At 46.2% G+C, this 25,556-nt stretch overlaps 1 protein-coding gene across 1 annotated transcript in view; it reads left to right on the top strand.

Moving 5' to 3' along the window:
- The window catches only part of LOC123409483 (UDP-glucuronic acid decarboxylase 4-like), a 41,726-nt gene that overhangs the window by 6,984 nt on the left and 9,186 nt on the right, over window positions 1-25,556 (top strand). The window contains exons 2-5 of the mRNA XM_045102369.1: window positions 10,336-10,415; window positions 10,537-10,620; window positions 10,719-10,797; window positions 23,070-23,086. Of these exons, the coding sequence (XP_044958304.1) occupies window positions 10,336-10,415; window positions 10,537-10,620; window positions 10,719-10,797; window positions 23,070-23,086 (260 nt within the window). The remainder of the gene's footprint in view (window positions 1-10,335; window positions 10,416-10,536; window positions 10,621-10,718; window positions 10,798-23,069; window positions 23,087-25,556) is intronic.

Below are 25,556 nucleotides of genomic sequence, written 5' to 3'. Positions count from 1 at the left end.
TACCTCTCCGTCACACGGAGTGACAAATCCCGATCTCGATTCGTGCCAACCCAACAGATACTTTCGGAGGTACCCGTAGTGCACCTTTATAGTCACCTAGTAACGTTGTGACGTTTGATACACCCAAAGCACTCCTACGGTATCCGGGAGTTGCACAATCTCACAGTCGAAGGAAAAGACACTTGACATTAGAAAGGCTTTAGCATACGAACAATACGATCTAGTGCTATGCTTAGGATTGGGTCTTGTCCATCACATTATTCTCCCAATGATGTGATCCCGTTATCAATGACATCTAATGCCCATGACCAGGAAACCATGATCATCTATTGACTAACGAGCTAGCCAACTAGAGGCTTGCTAGCGACACATTGTGATCTATTTATTCACACATGTATTACTGTTTCTTGTTAATACAATTATAGCATGAACAATAGACGATTATCATGAACAAGGAAATATGATAATAACCATTTTATTATTGCCTCTAGGGCATATTTCCAACAAATCGTCGCCATCGTCATCATCAACCTTCTTCCCTCTCCAATTCCATGAAGCTCTTCGTCGTTCGTGAGTAATCTATTCGTAGGCTCGCTGGGCGGTGATGAGTAGGATGAGATCTATCATGTAATCGAGTTAGTTTTGATGGGGATTGATCCCTACACTACTGGAATCTGCTGGTTTGCCGACAGCCAGAGCTGACGGCAAAGGACAGTTTAACTGATGGCAAAGGCTTTGCCGTCAGTGTGCTGTCGGCAAAGGTACCAAACAAGATTTTATCGGCAATCACCTTCTTTGCCGACAGCCGGAGCTCGACCGACGGCAAAGACTTTGCCATCAGCTTTGTGGCACAGGCTGATGGCAAAGAGCAGTGGCGGCAACGGCGCAGGCCGAGCTCCGTTAGAAGGTTAACGGCACGCTTTGCCCACAGCCGTAGCAAAGCTGACGGCAAAGCCGAAACCCCTAGGTCCCCTCTTTGCCCACAGCCGTAGCAGAGCTGACGGCAAAGCCGAAACCCCTGGGTCCCCTTGGCCGCCTCTTTGCCGACAGCTGGAGCCCAGCTGACGGCAAAGCCGAAAATTTGGTATTCCCAGAGTTGCCAGGATACACAAGCTGCCGCCACGTGTCATCTTTGTCGTCAGTCCACCGACGGCAAAGCCTTTGCCGTCAGTAAGCTGTAGGCAAAGACCCTCTCTGCTTTTTTTAATATTTGTTTTCTATTAATTCCCTGCATTTGCAAAACATAGATACAAACAACAACATATATATATATATTAAATCTGCCCCTAAACAGCACCACAAGTGCATCACAAAGTGCAAACAGCACAACACAAGTGCAAACAACACGAATATATGTAATTAAAGTGCAAACAAGATCACAAAGTATTACAAAGCATCACAAGTGCATCCACAAATACAATTGCATTACAAAGTTCATCTAAGACTACACAAGTGCATTACAAAGTCCCTCGAGCATCCATCCATATGCCATGCTTCTTTATCAAAATCTGCATAATGAGAAAGAAGTTAGAAGAAGAATACAATAAGAAAGAAGTTATCTAAATTAAGCTAAGCAATTAGAAGAAGAAGTGGAAGAAGAAGAAGAAGAATAAGAACAAGAAGAAGAAGTGGAAGAAGTGGAAGAAGAAGAAGAAGAAGATAGAGAAAAAGAAAGAAGAGAAGTTATCTTTTTCTCCTCTTTCTTCTTCTCTTATTTCTTCATCTCTTGTTTGTTCTTCTCTTCTGGTTTCTTTTAGAACTTTCTAAACTAATTATGTCATTTTTGAGCTCTAATATCAACTAGAATTTACTAAGCTAACTAAACCATGGCTAATATCAACTAGAATTTACTAAGCTAACTAAAGCCTGGTATAATCTAAGTTGATCTAAACAATAAGAAGAATAAGAAGGAGAGGAATAACTTACCGAATGCCAAGAAACGAAGGAGAAGCTCCATCTCCGTTGGTCGCTGGGTTGCTAGGGCTCTCACGAGGAGAAGTAAAGGGATCGTGGGATTCAACTTTGGAATGATGCTGCAACAAGGCAAGAGTTAAAAATATGTGGTTAGCACGGCGACAGACAATGGTATAAGACCGTGCAAGGTTGGTCATTGAAAGGGAACTCACCGTTCCCACCGGAGAAGGCATCGGCGGAGGGGGCGGCAAATCTTGCTTCTCACACATAGCGTGAAAATTAGTTTTCGAGGAGTCAAAGAAATAGCCTTGTTGCATCTCACACATAGCCTTGCTTCTCACACAACTGACTTACCGCAACGAAGTCGTGCATGGCCTTCGCATGGGCATTATTGCGTGCCCTCTCCTCGTCAAGCAACCTCTGCGTATTCCGGTCCCTCTCCTCCAACAAGAGCCTGGTGGCCTACCTCTCCTTCAGAAGTGCGGCCTGCAACCACTCCTCAAAAGGAATTTTCATCATCCATCCACGGACAAAAGAACGAAAGAAATAATGAAGAAAACTAACCTCGATGGCAAGATCAACTGGCCTCGCGCGTTGCCGTATTGCAAGAGCGGAGCTCGTTTGCCTCGACTTGATCTGAGATAGAGTCTCAGTGATAGGGACGAAGCCATCACACATGGCCATCGTGCCTTGACTCTTACCGCCACCAGAGATCATTGACGCCTCTGGATCGATAGGATTCTGGCTCGAGTCAAAGTCAGGCCCGCGCAGCTGTTTGACCACCTCAGACAGGCTTGTGTACGCCGACGGCCCGTCCCCCTCAGAATATGCCTTCGCCGTCTTGTACGAGCCCTTATGGGCCATGCTAAATGCGGCATATCCCTCAGGCTCGGGCTGGTTATTGTGTTTGGCCTACACGAAAAGACAAAGAATTAGTACAACAAAAATCATGAACGAACGAATTATTGATGAAACAAAACAAGGCACACATACCCATTTTTGGCGTATTGCTTGATGTTGGCATTGCCTTCGTGGTGTGGCACACCAACCAATTGGGCACGGCGGTCCTTGGCCATAGTGTGGGTGCTCAACCAAGCCTCTGTGCACCACCTGTCCGCTATCATCTCCCAACAATCCATTTTGCTATGCTTCTTCTCACCTTCACCGTTTTCTACCTCAACATATCTGGAGGACTTGCAAAATGGACAATATGTTTCATCCGCGTACTCTTTCCTAAATAAGGCACATCCCTTCTCACAAGCATGTATCTGCTCATACGGCATCTTGAGTGCACTAAGGATTTTGTCTGACACATATAGGTTTGAAGGCATAATATGACCTTCTGGTAGAAAGCGCCCAAATAGGGTCATCACTGAGTCAAACAGATCTCTTCCAATGTTGAACTGGGCTTTCAGAGCCATTACTTGTGCGATGGCATCTAGCTGAGAAATCTTAGTGTGCTCATGAAGAGGACGTTTTGAAGACTCCAACATGGCATAGAAGGCTTTCGCGAATTCCTCCATCTCTTCGTCCTTGTTCCGAGCATCATCAAAGTCATTCACCATGTCTTCAATCCCTGTACCATAATCATCGGTGCGTCGACGCAACACCTCGTCTCTGTTATGTTGGGCCGACTCACCATGAAATGTCCACAAGGTATAGCCGGGAGTAAAACCACGCATCTGCAGGTGTTTACCTATTACATCCTTTGTCTGTCGAGAATGATTCTTGCACTTAGTGGAGGGGCACCATGTTTTTGGCTGGCCTTTAGATAACGCCGTTTCCACGAATTCATAGGTTTTGCTCAACCATTCATCGGTCATATCTCTCTGACTATGGTGACTGGTGTACATCCATTCACGATCAGTCATTCTGGCAAGCTAGCTACATAGTATCCACATATAAAACAATATAAATTATCGATTCATCAAGTATGTTAAATTAATTATGGCCATTTTTTAATCATGGTTAATACATTGGGATGCACGGCATGCACACCTACCAGCTACTAGGTAAAGATGGGTCCTAATCCCACCCGAGTATGTGTAGATTGGGTCATTTCCCCATGCTCTGCTCCTGACCCAACGCAAAATTTCGGCAGCACCTCCCCGCTGTTCTCCTGATACACGTCTCGGCAACTAACCGAGAGGATGTGTACCCAGAGAACAACAAGGAGGAGCTGTGGAAACTCTGCATGGGATCCGGAGCAAAGCGTGGGAAACGACCCAATCTACACATACCCGGGTAGTCCATGGATAACGTTGGACAATTCGAAAGAATCACCGTTATAAATATGCAAATGCATGCATATTTATGACATGAACCCTTTCGAACGGGAGACGCATATTGGTTACGCAACACCTTTGCATTTTAATACTAAAAATACCTAGCTAGATAGTGTCATCAGCACGAAGGCTGGAACAGAGCAAAATAAAGAGGGTGGAGGAGGAGTTAACAAATGTGCTCACTTTCGAATGCAGGGGATGTCGTCGAAAACCAATCCCTCGTGGAGAAGCTACTGCACATTTAAATGCACTCAATCAACACAAATACGCACTCGCGGTAATTAAGCTAACTAATACTAACATCTATTATTAATAATTTATTATTAAAGTTTTGTTACTCTTCTCTTCTTCTATTTCTTTTCTTCTTATTATTTTCTTTCTATTGCTAACAGCTAGCTAACTAATACTAACAGCTAGCTGACTAATACTAACAGCTAGCTAACTAATACTTACATTACTAACATGTATTGCTAACTAAATCTAACTAAAAATCTACCACTAAGTAATTGCTAACTAAATTTAACTAAAAATCCACTACTAACAGATCTAACTAAGGCCTCCTTTGATTTGAAGGATTTTTCATAGGAAAAATGCAGGAATGCAAATTCCATAGGATCTAACTAAGGCCTTCATTTCAAACGTTTCATAGTATTTTCCTAAGCAAATTTCATAGGATCTAACTAAGGCCTCCATTGCAAATTCCATAGGAAAAACGCAGGAATGCAAATTCCACACCAACAAAACATGTATTTTCCTAAGCATGCAACGACTGCCAAATCACTAGTTCCGATAGTTTTCCTACATTTTTCCTATTCCCATGTTTTTGCGATCCTGTAAATCTAAGAGGCCCTAACATACAAAAAATAAACTAAAAAAAAGGGTGAGGAGGAGCTCACCGGCGAGTCCACCGACGGCTGGCGCGGGGCTGATTTTTCAACCGTCGATGATGGTCGCTACTCCTACTTCCCCTAGTGCATAACAAATACCTAGCACAATAAGAAGAAGGAGAAACGACCCCCACAGCAACAGTCGACATTCTTCTTCTCTCATATATGGTGGACACTCTCTCACCTGATTTTTCGACCGTCGATGATGGTCGCTACTCCTTCTTCCCCTAGTGCATAACAAATATCTAGCACAAAGAGAAGAAGGAGAAGCGATCCCCACAACAACAGTCGGCATTCTTCTTCTCTCATGTATGGTGGACACTCCCTCACCTGATTTTTCGACCGTCGATGATGGTCGCTATTCCTTCTTTCCCTAATGCATAACAAATATCTAGCACAAGGATAAGAAGGAAAAGCGACCCCCACAACAAAAGTGGTTCCGCGGCACGCCACGTCGTTCCGCTGCATGCCACGTGGTTCCGCTGCACGCCACGTGGGACTAATGGTCTTTCATTTTTAAATGACTGTTTCAATCAAAAACAGATCTGTTACAAAAGGGATTTCATTTTTTGAACTTATTTGAACTGAAGACTTTTTGTATATATATGTGGTCTAAATGCATGATACCATGAAGTTAGAAAGGGCTAAACCATTCAAAAGTAGCAAATGAAGTTAGAAAAGGGCTAAACCATTCAAATTTGGAAACTATAATGGCACAAACAGAAACTAGACATATATAAATTGGTCCAAGCAGTACATGATACTAGTCCAAACAATACATAATAATAGCTACCATAGATATATATACAAGTGTTCGACGTTGAGAACACTACTCGTCTGAGTCGTTTGAATCAGAATGTCCACCTTCCTCGAGGTGACACTGGCCATAGTTGACGGCTCGAATCTTGCGGTACAACTCGTATGAAACGTATGCATCTTTTGCTGCATACTCAATGTTGATACGATCAAGTGGGGCCTTCTCCCAAAGTTTGTGCTGAGACTTTGGGAAATTAGTCTTCATATTACCATACTCCTCGTCGATCAAGGCAACTGCCATATGAGCCATCAAAGTACTGACATGTCGAAGCCTGAATACCGTTTGGAGATCAATGAGGCAACCAGTTGGTATCTTAATACCGAAGCTATACCTCATATTCAGCTTGTCATTCGTTATGTCAACGGTAGCAAAAGTGATGCCGCTGCGAAGGAAGTCCATGAGTTCTGGACAATGCTTGTCACTACTGCAACAGAAACAAATTAAAATGGAACACATGTTACATACTGCTGCAATAAGGAAACATGTTTCACTACAACTAAAGAGAAAATTATCTTTAGGATTCAAATGGAACATATTGCTATCCTATGCAATTTTCATATCCTATGAATTGATCAAGAAACCGTAAATTAATTATGACATATATATATATTCTCCCACGGTTTTGCAAATATTCAATAAGCTAGACATATTGCATATTGCTATCCAATGGAACCTAGAGAGATCACTATAACTATTCAATGGAACCTAGAGAGATCACTAGCTATATGCAATTTCCATGACTATGACATATCATATTGCTATCCAATGGAACCTAGAGAGATCACTAGCAATATGCAATTTTCATAACCTTGGATCAAAGAACGCCGCATAAAATTTTATCACTACAACTATGATTTCAATGGAACATATTGAACCGATCAAAATTTTCAGATTGTGGAACACTATTCCAATCAGATTGTGTTCCCTTCAACTAATCAAAATTGTTTCACTACAACTATTGGAAGCGAACCAACTATGATTCCAATGGAACATATTAAACACTAGTTGATTCTAATAAGATTTTTCAGATTATGGAACACTATTCCAATCAGATTGTGTTCCCCTTCAACTAATCATAATTGTTTCGCTACAACTATTTGAAGGGAACCAACTATGATTGAAACAAATAAACTTACAATGTCATTACCTTGGATCAAAGAAAGCCTCAAAACTTACCTCGCCCATTGGAAGATCAAGACATGGTGTTTGAAACATAGTTGGATGATGGCAACACCGCGTTGATCGGCCGTGTACTCCAGATCAAGCCCCAAGAACTTCTCATGATCCACTGCGGCGTCAAGCCATCGTTCCTTCAACTGTCTAAGAAAATGTGGCACGTCCCTGCTCTCGTTCGTGTACACGACATCGAGCTTGGTCTTGCCATGTGCGAGCACCTCTCCAAAGCGAGTTGGCATGGTGGAAGAAGAGAAGGGAAGAAGAGAGGGGAAGAACAGAGCGAGAGCGAGAGAGGAAGAAGAATAGAGAAATGGCGACGCGATAGAGACTCTGCTTCGGTTGTGGTTTTGGGAAGCGGGATGCAAACCGTTTGGGCCTTTAGTCCCGGGTTGAGCCACCAACCGGGACTAAAGAGGGATACCAACGGTTGCCACCACTATGGCAGGCCACGTGTCAGACCTTTAGTCCCGGGTTGAGCCACCAACCGGGACTAAAGGGGGATACGAACGGTTGCCACCACCGCGGAACACCACATGTCAGTCGCTGGATCTTTAGTCCCGGTTTTTGGCGTGAACCGGGGCTAATGCATCGAACCGAACCGGGGCTATTGCCCCGCTAGGGCCTGGCAGCTCGAACCGGGACCAATGCGTGGCATTGGTCCCGGTTTTAGTTTGAACCGGGGCTAATATGGTTTTGGGCTTCGACCGAAAGACCCATTTTCTACTAGTGGGGGCAAAGCACCTAAGCTCCAAGTGAGCTCCTGCTCCACCCTCGAGGTGCCTTCATGTGCTGTTTTTATTTTTAATCTCAACGTTTGGCATAGATTTATAATACGAAAAATGTCAAATTACTTTTCTTCATAGTCTTTGTTCATCAATCACATTTATAGATCCAAATTCATTCAACAGGTTTGCCGCAGCGAGCGCCCAGGGATTACCTTGCGTCGTCGTGGGCATTACCAGTGAGCGCCCATGGATTCCCTCTTGAAGAGTGTAATGGTGTGCCGCAGTAGTACACTCTGTGTATGTACCCCAGAAAGTGATTCAAAAAGTAGCAATTAAGAGCCGCATGGAAGAAATATATGCCGTCTTTAGTCATCTATAAGACCTGCTTTCTATATGGATGATAGCCTTTTTTTACCAGATGAGTAAATGTAATTAAATCTGCTTTTGATCTTAAATTCGTAAAACCTGGTACTTTTTTCACTTGTAAGTCAGTTTTTGTTGCATTTGATATCCTTTTACTTCAGATGATTGAGCGGAAATCTGATCTGGCTAGGCTAGAGGCACTTGATTGCGGGAAGCCTCTTGATGAGCTAGTAGAAAAATTGCAATGTTGAGAGTGTAAATTAAAAAATACAGTAAATACAATCTTAGATGCAACGCTGTCACCATGTGCAAGCTAGTCGTTGCTCCATTTTCTATGAATGCATTTGTCATGTACATTTTAGATTCGTTACATATAGAATGTAGTATTACTCTTTTTCCAGAGAAGTACCACTGATGTGTATGTACACTAGTAGAAATAAGGGCTTTCGTCCCAGCTCGAAAAACACATTAGTCCCAGTTCCTTTACGAACCGGGACTAATGTTAGTACTAGTCCCGGTTCGAGCGGCAAAGGCGTTGGTCGGGCATTAGTCCCGGTTCAAATGGGACCTTTAGTTCCGGTTGGTGTCTTGAACCGGGACTAAAGGGTTTGGAGCCTTTAGTCCCGGTTCGTGACACGAACCGGGACTAAAGGTGTTCAGCATTTTTTTTTTCTGTTTTTAAATTCTTGTTTGTAGTTTCTGTTTTAAATTGCTTATATCTTTTAGGATATTTGATGTTTTTGATTAATTCTTCTTGCATTAGATTCAAAATTTTGTCTAGTTTCTGTTTGTGCCATTAGTTTTCAAATTTGAATGGTTTAAATTTGAATTTGTTTAAATTTGCTTCAATCCCTGTTTTTGAATAACTTGAGTTTACAAATAGTTTTTAATTTAATTCTTTTTGCTCCCACTCATGTGTTAGATTGTTGTCACAGTAAGATTTATTTGGTTATTTTTAGAATAATTTAAATTAGGATTTTAATTAAAGAAATATTGTTTTGCTTATATAGTTGTTTTAGTCATTTAATTGTTGTTTATTATTATTTTTAGTTAGTTATTTCTATAGATTTTAACATGTTGTAGTATGGTGCATATTTAATGCACAAAAAAAATCTACAGTTCAATTAATTTTTTAAAAATGCCTTTGTAGCAGATGGGTTTTCGTCTGAAACCTTGATACTTTGAGTTTTGTAGAAAATAAACAAAAATGATAAAATCTTCAAAAAATAAACAAAAATGATAAAATCTTCAAAAAAAATCCTTTGAGATGTTGTTAGGTTTTAGTGTCTAGTCGGTATGGAAATTTTGAGATATGAATTTTGACCGTTTTTGCAAAAAAAGGAAAAAAAATAAACGGCCATAACTTTTGCATAAGACGTCCAAAAAAAATTAATATATAAAAAAATAGAAAAAATTGGTACTCAATTTCACCCGGGCTTGCCCGGTGAAGTTTTCTCACATGCTCAAAATTCCAAAAGAAGTTATTTCAAAAAGAAGTTTTTTCCAAAAAAAAGAAAAATCATTTTATTTAAAAATATTAGGTTGTTTTCATTGAAATTCACTATTATTGTTACTTATTAAGTTTATTTTAATAATTGTTTGTAATTCAAAAAATTAAATCATGTGACATGACATCAAGACCCAAGTTGTTTTGGATTGATAGCTTACTATTGTCAGGAAAACAACAAGTGCACACTTGGCAACTAGGGGCGATAGAACCAGAAAGTTAAGCGTGCTCGGGCTGAAGCAGTGAAAGGATGGGTGATCGGCCGGGAAGTTAGACGATTTGAAATGAGTGATCCACGCTAGAGAAGTGAGGATGGGTGATTAGAGATTAAATTGTCAAATAATTCAAAGATTAGAAAATTGGAATAAAACACAAAAAATATTCAAAAATAAAATTCAAAAAAAATTAAAAAAAATCTACCTTTTCGGGTCAAACAAACAAAAAAACAGACGGATCCTTTAGTCCCGGTTCGTAAGTAGAACCGGGGCTAAAGGTACTCCCTCTGAGGCGGCCACGTGGAGCACCTTTGGTCCCGGCTTGGAACAAGGCCGGGACTAAAGGTTAGGCCTTTAGTCCCGGTTGGTGAACCGGGACTAAAGCCCCTTACGGGCCGGGACTAAAGACGCTGTCTCCACTAGTGGTATGTTTCTCTGGACAACAGGTGTCAGGAGTTGCTACGACGAGGGGAAGCGTACAGCTGAAACCTTGACCATGGACTACCACTGTGGCGCCAACCTTGAGGTATTTTGTCATTAGTGTTATACTAATATATTGTTGCAAGCACTGAAATTTCCATTACATCTGTATTAAAATAGGTCTGTATGTGTAGTGATTGGTGTATTTTGTTGTGTTCATTATTTAGGTTAGGATTGCTCGGATCTTTAACTCCTATGGCCCGCGCATGTGCATTGACGATGGCCGTGTTGTCAGCAACTTTGTTGCTCAGGTAAACACATAACGCTGTTGCTCTGCTAGTTTAAAAACTGCAAGTTTCTTTTCATTTCCGAACTAACACCTGAATGCTCTATGTTAATATAATGGCAGGCGCTAAGGAAGGAGCCTTTGACGGTTCACGGCGATGGCAAGCAGACCAGGAGTTTCCTATACGTACCTAATTTGGTAGGTCATCTCTAACCATCAGTGAACAATAATTATGGCTATGCTATCTGGGGTGTTGGAAATAAGCCCTAGAGGCAATAATAAAATGGTTATTATCATATTTTCTTGTTCATGATAATCGTTTATTGTTCATGCTATAATTGTATTAACAGGAAACAGTAATACATGTGTGAATAAATAGATCACAATGTGTCCCTAGCAAGCCTCTAGTTGGCTAGCTTGTTAGTCAATAGATGATCATGGTTTCCTCGTCGTGGGCAATAGATGTCATTGATAACGGGATCACATAATTGGGAAAATGATGTGATGGATAAGACTCAATCCTAAGCAGAGCACTAGATCGTATTGTTCGTACGCTAAAGCTTTTATAATGTCAATGTGTCTTTTCCTTCGACCGTGAGATTGTGCATTTCCCGGATACCGTAGGAGTGCTTTGGGTGTATCAAACGTCACAACGTAACCGGGTGACTATAAAGGTGCACTACGGGTACCTCCGAAAGTATCTGTTGGGTTGGCACGAATCGAGATCGGGATTTTTCACTCCGTGTGACGGAGAGGTATCTCTGGGCCCACTCGGTAGAACATCATCATGAGCTCAATGTGACTAAGGAGTTAGTCACACGATGACGTGCTACGGAACGACTAAAGAGACTTACCGGTAACAAGATTGAACAAGGTATAGGTATACCGACGATCGAATCTCGGGCAAGTTCTATACCGACAGACAAAGGGAATTGTATACGGGATTGATTGAATCCTTGACATCGTGGTTCATCCGATGAGATCATCCTGGAGCAAGTGGGAGCCACCATGGGTATCTAGACCCCACTGATGGTTATTGGCCGGAGAGGTGTCTCGGTCATGTCTGCCTGTCTCCCGAACCCGTAGGGTCTACACACTTAAGGTTCGATGACGCTAGGGTTATAGGGAATTGTGATACGAGGTTACCAAAAGTTGTTCGGAGTCCCGGATGAGATCCCGGACATCACGAGGAGCTCCGAAATGGTCCGGAGTTAAAGATTGATATATAGGATGGATGGGTTTGGACACCGGAAATGTTTCGGGCACCATCGGCAAAGTGTCGGGACCACCGGAAGGGTTCCGGAGGACCACCGGGAGGGGCCACAAGCCCCGGAGGGCTACATGGTCCAAGTGCGGGAGGGAACCAGCCCCTAGGTGGGCTGGTGCGCCCCCCACACCCAGCCCATGCGCACCAGAAAGGGAGGGAGGGGAAACCCTAGGCGCAGGGGAAGCCCAAGGCCCACCTAGGGCGCCCCCCTTTCCCTGCCCTGGCCGCCGCCCCCCTCTCCCATCTGGGCTGCCACACCACCTACGGTGGTAACCCTAGGGGTGGCGCACCCCCCTCCCCTCCTCCTATAAATAGTGGGGGTTTTGGGGCTGTTGGACAGGTTTCCCATCGACCTCGGCGCATCCCTGCCCCTCTTCTTCGTCCTCTCTGCCGGTGCTTGGCGAAGCCCTGCCGGGAGACCTCGTCTCTCCATCGACACCACGCCGTCGTGCTGCTGGAGATCTTCCCTAACCTCTCCCTCCTCCTTGCTGGATCAAGGTTCGGGAGACGTCACCGGGCTGCACGTGTGTTGAACGCGGAGGTGCCGTGGTTCGGCACTAGATCGGAATCACACCGCGATCTGAATCGCCGCGAGTACGACTCCATCAACCGCGTTCTAGCAACGCTTCTGCTTAGCGATCTTCAAAGGTATGAAGATGCACTCACCCCTCTTTCGTTGCTGGTCTCTCCATAGGAAGATCTGAATATTCGTAGGAAAATTTTGAATTTATGCTACGTTACCCAACAGTGGCATCCGAGCCAGGTTTTCTATGCGTAGATTCTATGCACGAGTAGAACACAAAAGGTTGTGGGCGATGATTTGTCAATTGCTTGCCTCTACTAGTCTTATTATTTTCCGGCGGTATTGTGGGATGAAGCGGCCCGGACCGACATTACACGTACGCTTACGTGAGACTGGTTCCACCGACAGACATGCACACCGTGCATAAAGATGGCTAGCGGGTGTCTGTCTCTCCTACTCTAGTTGGATTGGATTTGATGAAAAGGGTCCTTATGAAGGGTAAATAGCTTTGGCATATCATCGTTGTGGCTGTCACGTAGGTAAGAAGGCCTTCTTGCTAGAAACCCAAATCAGCCATGTGAAACTTGCAACAACAATTAGAGGACGTCTAACTTGCTTTTGCAGGGTTTGACATGTGATGTGATATGGCCAAAGTTGTGACGTTGCATGTATGATGTATGAGATGATCATGTTATTGTAATAGGTTTCACGACTTGCATGCTGATGAGTATGACAACCGGCAGGAGCCATAGGAGTTGTCTTAATTTATTGTATGAGATGCAACACCATGTGCTTACTACTTTTACTTCATTGCTAACGGTTAGCTATAGTAGTAGTGATAGTAGTAGTTGGCATGACGACTTCATGGAGACACGATGATGGAGATCATGGTGTCACGCCGGTGACGATGATGATCATGCGATGCCTGAAGATGGAGATCGAAAGAGCAAAGATGATAATGGCCATATCATGTCACTATATGATTGCATTGTGATGTTTATCATGTTTTTCATCTTATTGCTTAGAACGAAGGTAGCATAATAAGATGATCCCTCTTAAAATTTCAAGAACGTATTCCCCTAAGTGTGCACCATTGCGAAGGATCGTTGTCTCGAAGCACCACGTGATGATCGGGTGTGATAGATTCTAACGTTCGCATACAACGGGTGTAAGCCGGATTTACACACGCAAAACACCTAGGTTGACTCGATGAGCTTAGCATGTACAAACATGACCTCGAATACAAGAGACCGAAAGGTCGAACATGAGTCGTATGGTTGAATACGATCAGCATGAAGTTGCCCACCATGATGACTAGTCCGTCTCACGTGATGATCGGACACGGGTTAGTCAACATGGATCATGTATCACTTAGGTGACTAGAGGGATTTTGATTTAAGTGGGAGTTCATACTTAATTTGATTAAATGAACTTAACTGTCATGAACTTAGTCTAAAATTTGTCTTTATAAATATTGTAGATGGCCAACGTCAACCTCAATTTCAATGCATTCCTAGAGAAAAACAAGCTGAAAGATGATGGTAGCAACTATGCGGACTGGGTTCGCAACTTGAAGCTCATCCTTGAAGCAGCTAAAAAGGCTTATGTCCTTGATGCGCCGCTAGGTGACCCTCCCGCTCCCGCATCAGCCCAGGACATTCTGAACGTCTGGCAAACGCGGAGTGATGACTACTCTCTGGTTAGGTGTGGTATGTTATACAGTTTAGAAACGGGGCTCCAAAGGCGTTTTGAGCAACACGGTGCATATGAGATGTTCCAAGAGCTGAAGCTAGTTTTTCAAGCTCATGCCCGTGTCGAGAGATATGAAATCTCCAACAAGTTCTTTAGCTGTAAGATGGAGGAGAACAGTTCTGTCAGTGAGCACATACTCAAAATGTCTGGGTTACATGGTCGTCTGACTTCACTTGGAGTCGAACTTCCGGATGATGCTATAATTGACAGAATCCTCCAGTCTCTCCCACCAAGCTACAAAGGTTTTGTGCTGAACTACAATATGCAAGGGATGGAGAAGACCATTCCTGAGTTGTACTCGATGCTCAAGTCTGTAGAAGTAGAAATCAAGAAAGAGCATCAAGTGTTGATGGTCAACAAGACCACTAGTTTCAAGAAGGGCAAGGGTAAGAAGAACTTCAAGAAAGACGGGAAAGCCGTTGCCGCGACCGGTAAGCCAGATGCCGGGAAGAAGAAAAAGAATGGACCCAAGCCTGAGACTGAGTGCTTCCATTGCAAGGGAAAGTGTCACTGGAAGCGAAACTGCCCCAAATACTTAGCGGACAAGAAGGCGGCAATGTTAAAGGTATATGTGATATACATGTTATTGATGTGTACCTTACCAGCGCTCCTAGTAGCTCCTGGGTACTTGATACCGGTGATGTTGCTCACATTTGCAACTCAAAGCATGAACTGCGGAATAAGCGGAGACTGGCCAAGGACAAGGTGACGATGCGCGTTGGGAATGGCTCCAAGGTCGATGTGATCACCGTCGGCACGCTGCCTCTACATCTACCGTCGGGATTAGTTTTAAACCTTAATAATTGTTATTTAGTACCAGCTTTTAGCATGAACATTGTATCAGGGTCTTGCTTAATGCGAGACGGCTACTCATTTAAGTCAGAGAATAATCGTTGTACTATTTATATGAGTGATATGTTTTATGGTCATGCTCCGCTGGTGAATGGTTTATTCTTGATGAATCTCGATCGTGATGTTACGCATATTCATAGTGTAAGTACCAAAATATGTAAAGTTGATAATGATAGTCCCACATACTTGTTGCACTGCCGCCTTGGTCATATCAGCGTTAAGCGCATGAAGAAGCTCCATACTGCTGGACTATTAGAGTCTCTTGACTTTGAATCATTTGACACATGCGAACCGTGCCTCATGGGCAAGATGACTAAGACTCCATTCTCAGGAATAATGGAGAGAGCAACCGATTATTGGAAATAATAAATACTGATGTGTGTGGTCCAACGAACGTTGAAGCTCGCGGTGGCTATCGTTATGTTCTCACTCTCACCGATGATTTGAGTAGGTATGGGTATATCTATTTGATGAAGCACAAATCTGAGACATTTGAAAGTTCAAGGAATTTCAAAGTGAGCTCGAGAATCAACGTGACAGAAAAATCAAGTGTCTACAATCTGATCGTGGAGGAGAATATTTGAGTCACGAGTTTGGCACACACCTAAGGAAGTGTGGAATCGTTTCACAACTGACGCCGCCTGGCACACCGCAACACAACGGAGTGTCTGAATGTTGTAATCGCACTTTATTAGATATGGTACGATCTATGATGTCTCTTACCGACTTACCGCTGTCATTTTGGGGATACGCATTAGAAACTGCAACATTCACTTTAAATAGGGCACCGTCTAAATCCGTTGAGACGACATCGTATGAACTATGGTTTGGCAAGAAACCTAAGTTGTCATTTCTTAAAGTTTGGGGCTGCGATGCTTATGTGAAGAAACTTCAACCAGAAAAGCTCGAACCCAAAGCGGAGAAATGCGTATTCATAGGATACCCTAAGGGAACTATTGGGTATACCCTCTATCTTAGATCCGAAGGTAAAACCTTTGTTGCCAGGAACAGATCATTTCTAGAGAAAGAGTTTCTCTCAAAAGAAGTAAGTGGGAGGAAGGTTGTCGTGGGTATAAGTCTGACAGTAGATGTGTAGGGTACGAAAGGATGGGCAGAGCCTTAGCTACGGCAAGGTTGTATGAGTTCAGGCCCCTCTATGGTGGAGGTAATAGCCCTACGTCTCAGTGCTCTGGGAGCTTGTTGTCGAGTGGAATATGGATTACAGTGAATTGCTAACCCTTGCACCAGTGGGGAAGGGCGGTTTATATAGAGTGCGCTGCCCTTCACAACGGTTCGGTGCACAGGGGTGGAGTAGTGGCGAATAAATGCCTACGTTACAGGTAACGTATGTCTTAAATGCTAATAAAGGCACATGGAAACGTATGACCGTTTCCCTCCACGGGGGTTACGATGCACAGTGTGGAATCCAGTCGGTTAGTTTGATACACTCCGAATGCTCATCTCCGACTGGATGATGGAGGATTCGTCACCGACTGGATGATGGGAAGTCCTTAATTCAGTCATAACTGACTAAGGGCTTTATCCCTTATGAAGGGTAGTCCTTGGGTAGGACTTATAGGGAAGGCCTATGACCCTACCCTAGGACTATAACCCCATCATTAGTCCCTGAATGGATTGGGGTTGGAACGATGAAGCGATGCTTGGAGTATGGATCCGACTGGTATGGATGCGACTTTGGCGTTGTTTGCCTCGATCCATTTTACCTTCTTTGACCAACGATCCGAGTGGATGTACTTGTGAAATGGACTGTCCGGGACCGAGTGCTTCCGTGGTATCTTTTGACGCGACCAGTCAGCTGACAGCGGCGGATTTTCCGGGATCCTCAAATTTCGGTTGCCGCGCGCTCAGCGGGGATGACGACATCGCAATCGAGTAGTACCTGACGCCTCGATTCTTGCACCTTCATGTTCTCCACTAATATCGCAGCAACCGGTCAGGGGATAAGATTTCGGGGCCACTTGCTAATGACCCAGTCGGAACCTTATTTAAACTTCTGCGGCGAGGGTTTTTCGTTACACTCGCCGGATAACTTGCACTTGCCCCGCTTCTCTCGCCATCTCCTGCGCATCCCCAGCTCCTTCCTTCTCCTTCTCCCTCGCGGATCTGCAGCCTCCACCATGACAAAGGGGCAGACTAGCATACTAGAGGCGCGGAAGAAGAAGGGGAAGGCGGCGGCTCCTGCTCAGCGGCGGCAGCGAGCGCTACCGGCGGGGTGGATCCAGGGGGATTTCCTCCCCTCCACAGTGACTGAGGAGAACTTGCTGGATTTGGTGGAGCACGGAATGATTGCGCACAAGTCGTGGAGGCTGCCGGCGGAGGGCGAGACCGAGCCGGCGCCCCGGGAGGGGGAGCGCGTCTTGCTGCTCAGTTACGTGCACCGAGGTTTCTCTCTGCCTCCACATTCCCTTTTCAAAGGTACAATGAACCACTGCGGGGCGCAGCTCCACCATTTTCCCCCAAATGCCATAGCTCATCTCTCTGCCTTCGTCATGATGTGCGAGTGTTTCATCGTCTGTCCTCCCCATTGGAGGCTTTTCAAACACATCTTCTCTGCTAGATCCCAAACCATCAAACGACTTAACCAGTCGGATGATAAAACTCACCTCCTCCAGCTCTGCGGAGGCTTAGGCTTCCAAAAGAAGAGTAAAAGTAGCTATCCTGCTCTTCAGTTGAGTGAATCTGTTAGGAACTCGCAGTCGACATGGTTCTACTGCCAGGACGTTGCTTGTCCGAATGCTACCACTGGACTGCCTCCCTTTAGCTTGGACCGACCGGCTCCGCCTAAGCAGCTCGCGCTCACGAAGGCGGAGAAGATCCACATCCAGCCTCTGGTTGATGCGCTTGTAGAGGTCGTCCGAAGGGGAGTCACCGGCATAGATCTGCTGGAGGTTTTCCTAGGTCGGCGTATCCAGCCTCTGCAAGCTCGACACCACGCCATGTGGCACTACATGGGGCCTGAGGACTCCACTCGGACCAACGTCGAGTGCGTCACCGGGGAGACGGTGGCGTCGTGGGTCCTCAACATCACAGGCACCTGCGAAAACCCTAGAGGAGCCCGGCGAGTGAAGGCCTTCCCCGCGGACAACCCTCCTTCGAACGAAGTGAGTATAACTTGTCTAGTGCACACAACTGTCTTAGATTTATCGCTTTCTTGAATCACTGTCTGACGTCTGATGTTGTCGACTGTATCTTGTGCAGGCGTGGACTAACTAGTTCTCTCCTGTCTCGAACGGGAATACGGCCGAGGAGGAGGAAGGCAGCCAGGAGGGCAGCATGGAGAGCGTCGAGTACGTCTCTGATAGTGGGGAGACGGAGGAGGAGTCCGCAGAAGAAGAAGAAGAAGATGAGGAGCAGAACTCGCCACCTCCACTGCCAGAGCCTCGGACTAAGCGCCATCATGAACCTGTGGTTCCTTCAGCCCCTCCAGCATCCTCGAGTGCGCCGCCAGCTGCTCCTGTGGTACCGAGTGCCTCGCCAGCCGTTCCCGTGGCTCCGAGTGCTCGGAGCACAAAGAGGACCAGGGACTCTGCTGCTGAGCCTGCGGGTCAGCCCTCTAAGGTGGCCAAACCGAGTGGATCAAAGCCTCGGAAGGCTTTGCCGCGGATGAGGGTCACAGTTCCCGTCACCTCAACGTAAGTGCATTGTTCTTCTATCTTCTTTCAGTATTTGATTGAACTCCTGCTTATTGGTCGAATGAATTTTACTCGACAGAGCTGCCACCTCTGCCACCTCTCCGGCACGCCAGGGGGACGACCCCATGGACATGGACAACGTTATCTCATCCCAGCCAGGTGTGTCGTGGCGATTCCGAGAGTTTACATTATTGCATCACAAATTCTGTCTTTGGTCTTGCCTTTTTCCTGTGGTCGCACGTCGTTCGGTCGGGTTTCCCTCAGGGGTGATTTATGTGGAGGAGGGCGACCAGAGGAGGTCCGAGCAAGCTGCGGTGCCTGTCCTTGAAGCTGTTCCGCCGGTTACTACTCTCGCCATGGACGCGTCGACGACTGAAGCGATGCCCTCGACTGAAATGGCGCTGATCGCTGCTGAACCGACTGGAGCAGGCCTTGGGATGCCCAAGGAGCCGGCGCTGATCACTGCTGAACCGACTGGAGCAGGCCTTGGGATGCCCAAGGAGCCTCCTATGATGCCAGGTCCGTCGACTGTCGAGTACAACGTCCAGCGCCTCCCGGAAGATCAGGTGGGAGGTGCCAAGGGGACCATGGTGCAGGCGTAGCTGATGGCGGGAGAGGCCAAGAGAGCGTACGACTCCATCGCGTCCGTGTACAAGCGAAGCTTGGAACTGCGGGACGATATCCGAGTAAGTGGGCTAGTAAGTATTTACTTTTCTCTTGTAACCCACTGGGTGTTTGAGCAATGCACTCGGATATAGTATGATTATTTTGCAGTGGGTTCACTCTTAGTGAACCCAGTGGGTGTAGTCCCCGAGACTTCTGTCGAGTGCTTGCACCGGCAGTTGTCTTTATACACATTTTCTTTAACTTGATCAGATCAAAAACTAATCTGTTCGAATGTTACCGGTGGGGGCACTCCGAGTGCTCTTACTGGATGAGTCCCCGAGAGTAATTTTACTCAGGTCGGGTAGTAGTAACCTCATAGGGTTGTTTATTGTCATGTATCTCAATAGGGCGGACATGTTTGAGCTTCATGCCAGTGGGGTCACTCTTAGTGAACCCACTGGGTGTAGTCCCCGAGACCGCTGTCGACTGCTTGCGTCGGCAGGGGTCTGAAGAACTTGGAATGTTTATTGTTGTCCTTGTGGAATTTGTGTGATCGTCTCTTGGCGCTGACTTGCAGAAAACTTGTGAGATGGGGGCAGCGTACGAGACTCTGAGGGCTGAAAAGGTGCAGTTTGCTGGGAAACTGGATGCAACAATGGTTGCCTTGGCTGGTATGAAGGATGTTCTGGCTGAACGAGAAAAGTCCTTGGAGGAGGCCCGTGAGGCAAACAAGGCATTGACGGCTGAAGTAGAGAAAATGGGGAAACAAAGGACCGAGCTGATGGGACAGATGAAAGTGTTGCATAGGCGGTGTATAGCAGAGGAAAATTACGTCAGTGACTGGCCCGGAAGATGATAGCGCTTCTCGGTGGTAAGTTCTGTTTTTCCGAGTGCTTGTGGACTGTGCATTTCATTCCGCGGTTACTGTTTGCTCGTCCTGTCTTTGCAGATTTTTGCATGGGCGCTGAGGTTGAAGCAGTTGACGTTGAGCGGTCGATTCTTGCGAACGTTCCACTCGGCGATGACGCCAATCGAGATATGCTCCGAGCGCACATTCGCGTGGGCAAAGTGGGACCTTTCATTGGTCGACTGAGAGAGGTCGCCGGCCGAATCGACAAGGAGCTTTGGCCTGAAGACAAATCTCGGCACGAGATGGAAGGCTTGATGACTCGGCTGGAGGAGGTCCCGAACCGAGTGCAGGCGTGGAAGAAATATGCGGCTCGCTGTGGTGCGGACGTCGCTCTGTCGCTTGTCTGAGTGCACTGCAAGGAGGCTCGCGAAGAGATGCTGAAGGCGTTGCAGGTCGCCAACACGAAAAAGCTTCGATTCGAAGACTTCATGGAGACCTTCCTTGAGAGCGCCACTCGCATCGCCGACGGGTTCGACCTTGACACATTCGTGGAGCCTACCAGTCCCAGTGCCAGTCCTGACGACGTTTAAGAAAACTTTTACCTCGGTATGCCGAGTGTTGGTTGTAAGAAACTTTGGCCACTGCTGTTGGCCGTCACATTCGTGGTTCGGTGTGGATAAGCTTGATCTACACCGAGCCAACTATCCTTAGGCGAACTTTGAATTTGAATCGAAACTTTTGCTCTTCTTTTGCCAAAGAGTTGTTGACACGATTTTGGCTCGTGGTTTTTGTTTGGCGTTTCTTGGTGAAGCCAATGGCAAACATGCAGAGCATGTAATTGTCAGTTGTCTTGACATCTGCATGAGCCTCACTGAGGTTCTGCTGAGTCTCCGAGTGGATCTGCAGAATACACTCGAAGGCAATTGAGTACTTAGGCGATTCATGATCGCGGCTAAGGCTTCGAGTGCGACTGTAAGGTCGTACTCGGAGCGAGTTGCTACTCATGTAATTGTCAGTGGTCTTGACATCTACATGAGCCTCAATGAGGTTCTTTTACTCATGTAATTGTCAGTTGTCTTGACATCTACATGAGCCCCACTGAGGGTCTGTTGAGTCCCCGAGTGTATCTGTAGGGTACACTCGAAGGCAATTGAGTACTTAGGCGATTCGTGATCGCGGCTAAGTCTTCGAGTGCGACTGTAAGGTCGTGCTCGGAGCGAGTTGCTACTCATGTAATTGTCAGTGGTCTTGACATCTACATGAGCCTCAATGAGGTTCTGCTACTCATGTAATTGTCAGTGGTCTTGACATCTACATGAGCCTCAATGAGGGTCTGCTAAGCCTCCGAGTCAATCTGTGAAATACACTCGAAGGAAGCTTCTATTGAAGCGATTCTTGATCGCAGACAAGTACCCGAGTGCGACGTTAAGTGCACACTCGGAGAAAGTGTGTAGTTAGGCGATTCTCTATCGCAGCTAAGTCCTCGATTGCGACGGTTAGTGCACACTCGGAGAAAATTTGTACTTAGGCGATTCTTGATCGCAGCTAAGTCCCCGAGTGCAACGTTTAGTGCACACTTGGAGATAGTTTGTACTTAGGCGATTCTTGATCGCAGCTAAGTCCCCGAGTGAGACGTTAAGTGCACACTCGGAGGAAGTTTGTACTTAGGCGATTCTTGATCGCAGCTAAGTCCCCGAGTGCGACGTTAAGTGCACACTCGGAGGAAGTTTGTACTTAGGCGATTCTTGATCGCAGCTAAGTCCCCGAGTGCGACGTTAAGTGCACACTCGGAGGAAGTTAATACTTAGGCGATTCTGGATCGCAGCTAAGTCCCCGAGTGCGACGTTTAGTGCACACTCAGAGAAAGTTAATACTTAGGCGATTCTGGATCGTAGCTAAGTCCCCGAGTGCGACGTTTAGTGCACACTCGGAGAAAGTTAATACTTAGGTGATTCTGGATCGCAGCTAAGTCCCCGAGTGCGACGTTTAGTGCACACTCGGAGAAAGTTAATACTTAGAGCATTCTGGATCGCAACTAAGTCCATGAGTGCGACGTTAAGTGCACACTCGGAGAAAGTTAATACTTAGGCGATTCTGGATCGCAGCTAAGTCCCCGAGTGCGACGTTTAGTGCACACTTGGAGAAAGTTAGTACTTAGGCGATTCTTGATCGCAGCTAAGTTTTTTTTAGACCGGAGTCTGCGACTGCGGAAGAATTTTGAATCTGCAAAAACTCAATCTGCTTTGTATTATTTCACCGATACTTGTTCTTTACATTGCTTCAGTCGACGGTCACGTGTAGAAGCACTTCATGAGATCTCCGTTCCATGCTCGCGGCTCGCCCGTTTCCCTATCGATGTTGTAGAGTCGGTATGCACCGTTGTTCAACACCTTGGAGATGATGAAGGGTCCTTCCCAGGCGGGAGCCAACTTGTGAGGTCTCTGCTGATCCTCTCGGAGCACCAGGTCGCCTGCTTGGAATGTACGACTCCTGACGTGTCACGCGTGAAAACGCCGTAGATCTTGTTGATAAATGGTTGAGCGAGTCAGTGCCATCTCGCGCTCCTCCTCTAGAAGATCCACTCCGTCTTGCCTTGCTTGTTCTGCTTCGGCTTCGGAGAAGAGTTCAACTCGTGGAGCGTTGTGAAGCAAGTCACTCGGAAGGACTACCTCTGCTTCGTAAACGAGGTAGAACGGGGATCGTCCTGTAGATCTATTTGGGGTTGTGCGGAGACCCCAAAGCACCGAAGGTAGCTCGGTGACCCATGCGCCAGCGGCATGTCCCACCTCTCGCAGGAGTCGAGGATTCAAACCTTGCAGAATAAGTCCATTCGCCCGCTCTGCTTGTTGGAAATATGCCCTAGAGGCCATAATAAATTAGTTATTATTATATTTCTTAGTTCATGATAATCGTTTATTATCCATGCTATAATTGTATTGATTGGAAACACAATACTTGTGTGGATACATAGACAAAACACTGTCCCTAGTAAGCCTCTAGTTGACTAGCTCGTTGATCAAAGATGGTCAAGGTTTCCTGGCCATAGGCAAGTGTTGTCACTTGATAATGGGATCACATCATTAGGAGAATCATGTGATGGACTAGACCCAAACTAATAGACGTAGCATGTTGATCGTGTCATTTTGTTGCTACTGTTTTCTGCGTGTCAAGTATTTATTCCTATGACCATGAGATCATATAACTCACTGACACCGGAGGAATACTTTGTGTGTATCAAACGTCGCAACGTAACTGGGTGACTATAAAGATGCTCTACAGGTATCTCCGAAGGTGTTAGTTGAGTTAGTATGGATCAAGACTGGGATTTGTCACTCCGTGTGACGGAGAGGTATCTCGGGGCCCACTCGGTAATACAACATCACACACAAGCCTTGCAAGCAATGTAACTTAGTGTAAGTTGCGGGATCTTGTATTACGGAACGAGTAAAGAGACTTGCCGGTAAATGAGATTGAAATAGGTATGCGGATACTAACGATCGAATCTCGGGCAAGTAACATACCGAAGGACAAAGGGAATGGCATACGGGATTATACGAATCCTTGGCACTGAGGTTCAAACGATAAGATCTTCGTAGAATATGTAGGATCCAATATGGGCATCCAGGTCCCGCTATTGGATATTGACCGAGGAGTCTCTCGGGTCATGTCTACATAGTTCTCGAACCCGCAGGGTCTGCACACTTAAGGTTCGACGTTGTTTTATGCGTATTTGAGTTATATGGTTGGTTACCGAATGTTGTTCGGAGTCCCGGATGAGATCACGGACGTCACGAGGGTTTCCGGAATGGTCCGGAAACGTAGATTGATATATAGGATGACCTCATTTGATTACCGGAAGGTTTTCGGAGTTACCGGGAATGTACCGGGAATGACGAATGGGTTCCGGGAGTTCACCGGGAGGGGGCAACCAACCCCGGGGAAGCCCATAGGCATTTGGGGAGCCACACCAGCCCTTAGTGGGCTGGTGGGACAGCCCACAAGTGCCCTATGCGCCAAGGATAAAAATCAAAGGAGAAAAGAAAAAAAAAAGGGAAGAAGTGGGAAAGGGGAAGGACTCCCTCCCACCAAACCTAGTCCAACTCGGTTTGGGGGGGAGAGTCCTCCCCCCTGGCTCGGCCGACCCCTTGGGGATCCCTTGGACCCCAAGGCAAGGTCCCCCTCCCTCCTCCTATATATATGGGGCTTTTAGGGAAGATTTGAGACGACTTTCTCACGGCTGCCCGACCACATACCTCCATAGTTTTTCCTCTAGATCGTGTTTCTGCGGAGCTCGGGCGGAGCCCTGCTGAGACGAGATCATCACCAACCTCCGGAGCGCCGTCACGCTGCCGGAGAACTCTTCTACCTCTCCGTCTCTCTTGCTGGATCAAAAAGGCCGAGATCATCGTCGAGCTGTACGTGTGCTGAACGCGGAGGTGCCGTCCGTTCGGTACTAGATCGTGGGACTGATCGCGGGATTGTTCGCGGGGTGGATCGAGGGACGTGAGGACGTTCCACTACATCAACCGCGTTCTCTAACGCTTCTGCTGTTCGATCTACAAGGGTACGTAGATCACTCATCCCCTCTCGTAGATGGACATCACCATGATAGGTCTTCGTGCGCGTAGGAAAATTTTTGTTTCCCATGTGACGTTCCCCAACACTGCTTGCCCGTTTGTTTGGGGATGCGCCACAGATGCAAAATCCACTCGGATACCTTGGCCTGTACAGAAACCTTTGAATTTGTCCGAGTCAAACTTTGTTCCGTTGTCAGTGATTATGCTGTGGGGTACCCCGAATCTGGAGATGATGTCCCTGACAAACTTGATGGCTGTTAGGGCGTCGAGGTTCTTGATGGGCTTGGCTTCGATCCACTTTGTGAACTTGTCGATTGCCACCAACAGATGTGTGAATCCCCCTTGGCCTGTCCTGAATGGACCGACTGTATCTAATCCCCATACCGCAAACGGCCAAACAAGAGGGATTGTCTTCAACGCAGACGTTGGCTTGTGGGACTTGTTAGAGTAGAACTGACAGCCTTCACATCGGTCGACCATATCTTTAGCCATTTAATTCGCCTACAGCGAGAAGAAGCCAGCTCTAAATGCTTTGGCGACGATTGCTCTTGAAGAGGCGTGATGAGCGCAGGTTCCCGAGTGAATTTCTTCCAGGATTAACTGTCCCTCCTCAGGGGAGATGCATCGTTGAAGGACGCCTGAAACGCTTTCCTTGTACAACTGGCCGTCGATGACAGTGAACGACTTTGACCTACGGACGATCTGTCTGGCTTGGACTTCGTCTTCTGGTAATTCTTGCCTCAGGATGTATGCAATGATCGGCACAGTCCAATCGGGGATGACAACAAGAATCTCCATGATCAAATCAACCACAGCAGGTACGTCGACTTCAGTCGGATCTGTCGAGCTCTTTGGTTGTACTGGTTCCTCTGTGAAAGGAT

Source organism: Hordeum vulgare, chromosome 7H, assembly GCF_904849725.1.
Source record: "Hordeum vulgare subsp. vulgare chromosome 7H, MorexV3_pseudomolecules_assembly, whole genome shotgun sequence".
NCBI classification, from domain to species: Eukaryota; Viridiplantae; Streptophyta; class Magnoliopsida; order Poales; family Poaceae; genus Hordeum; species Hordeum vulgare.
This window is presented reverse-complemented; position numbering and strand designations above follow the sequence as displayed.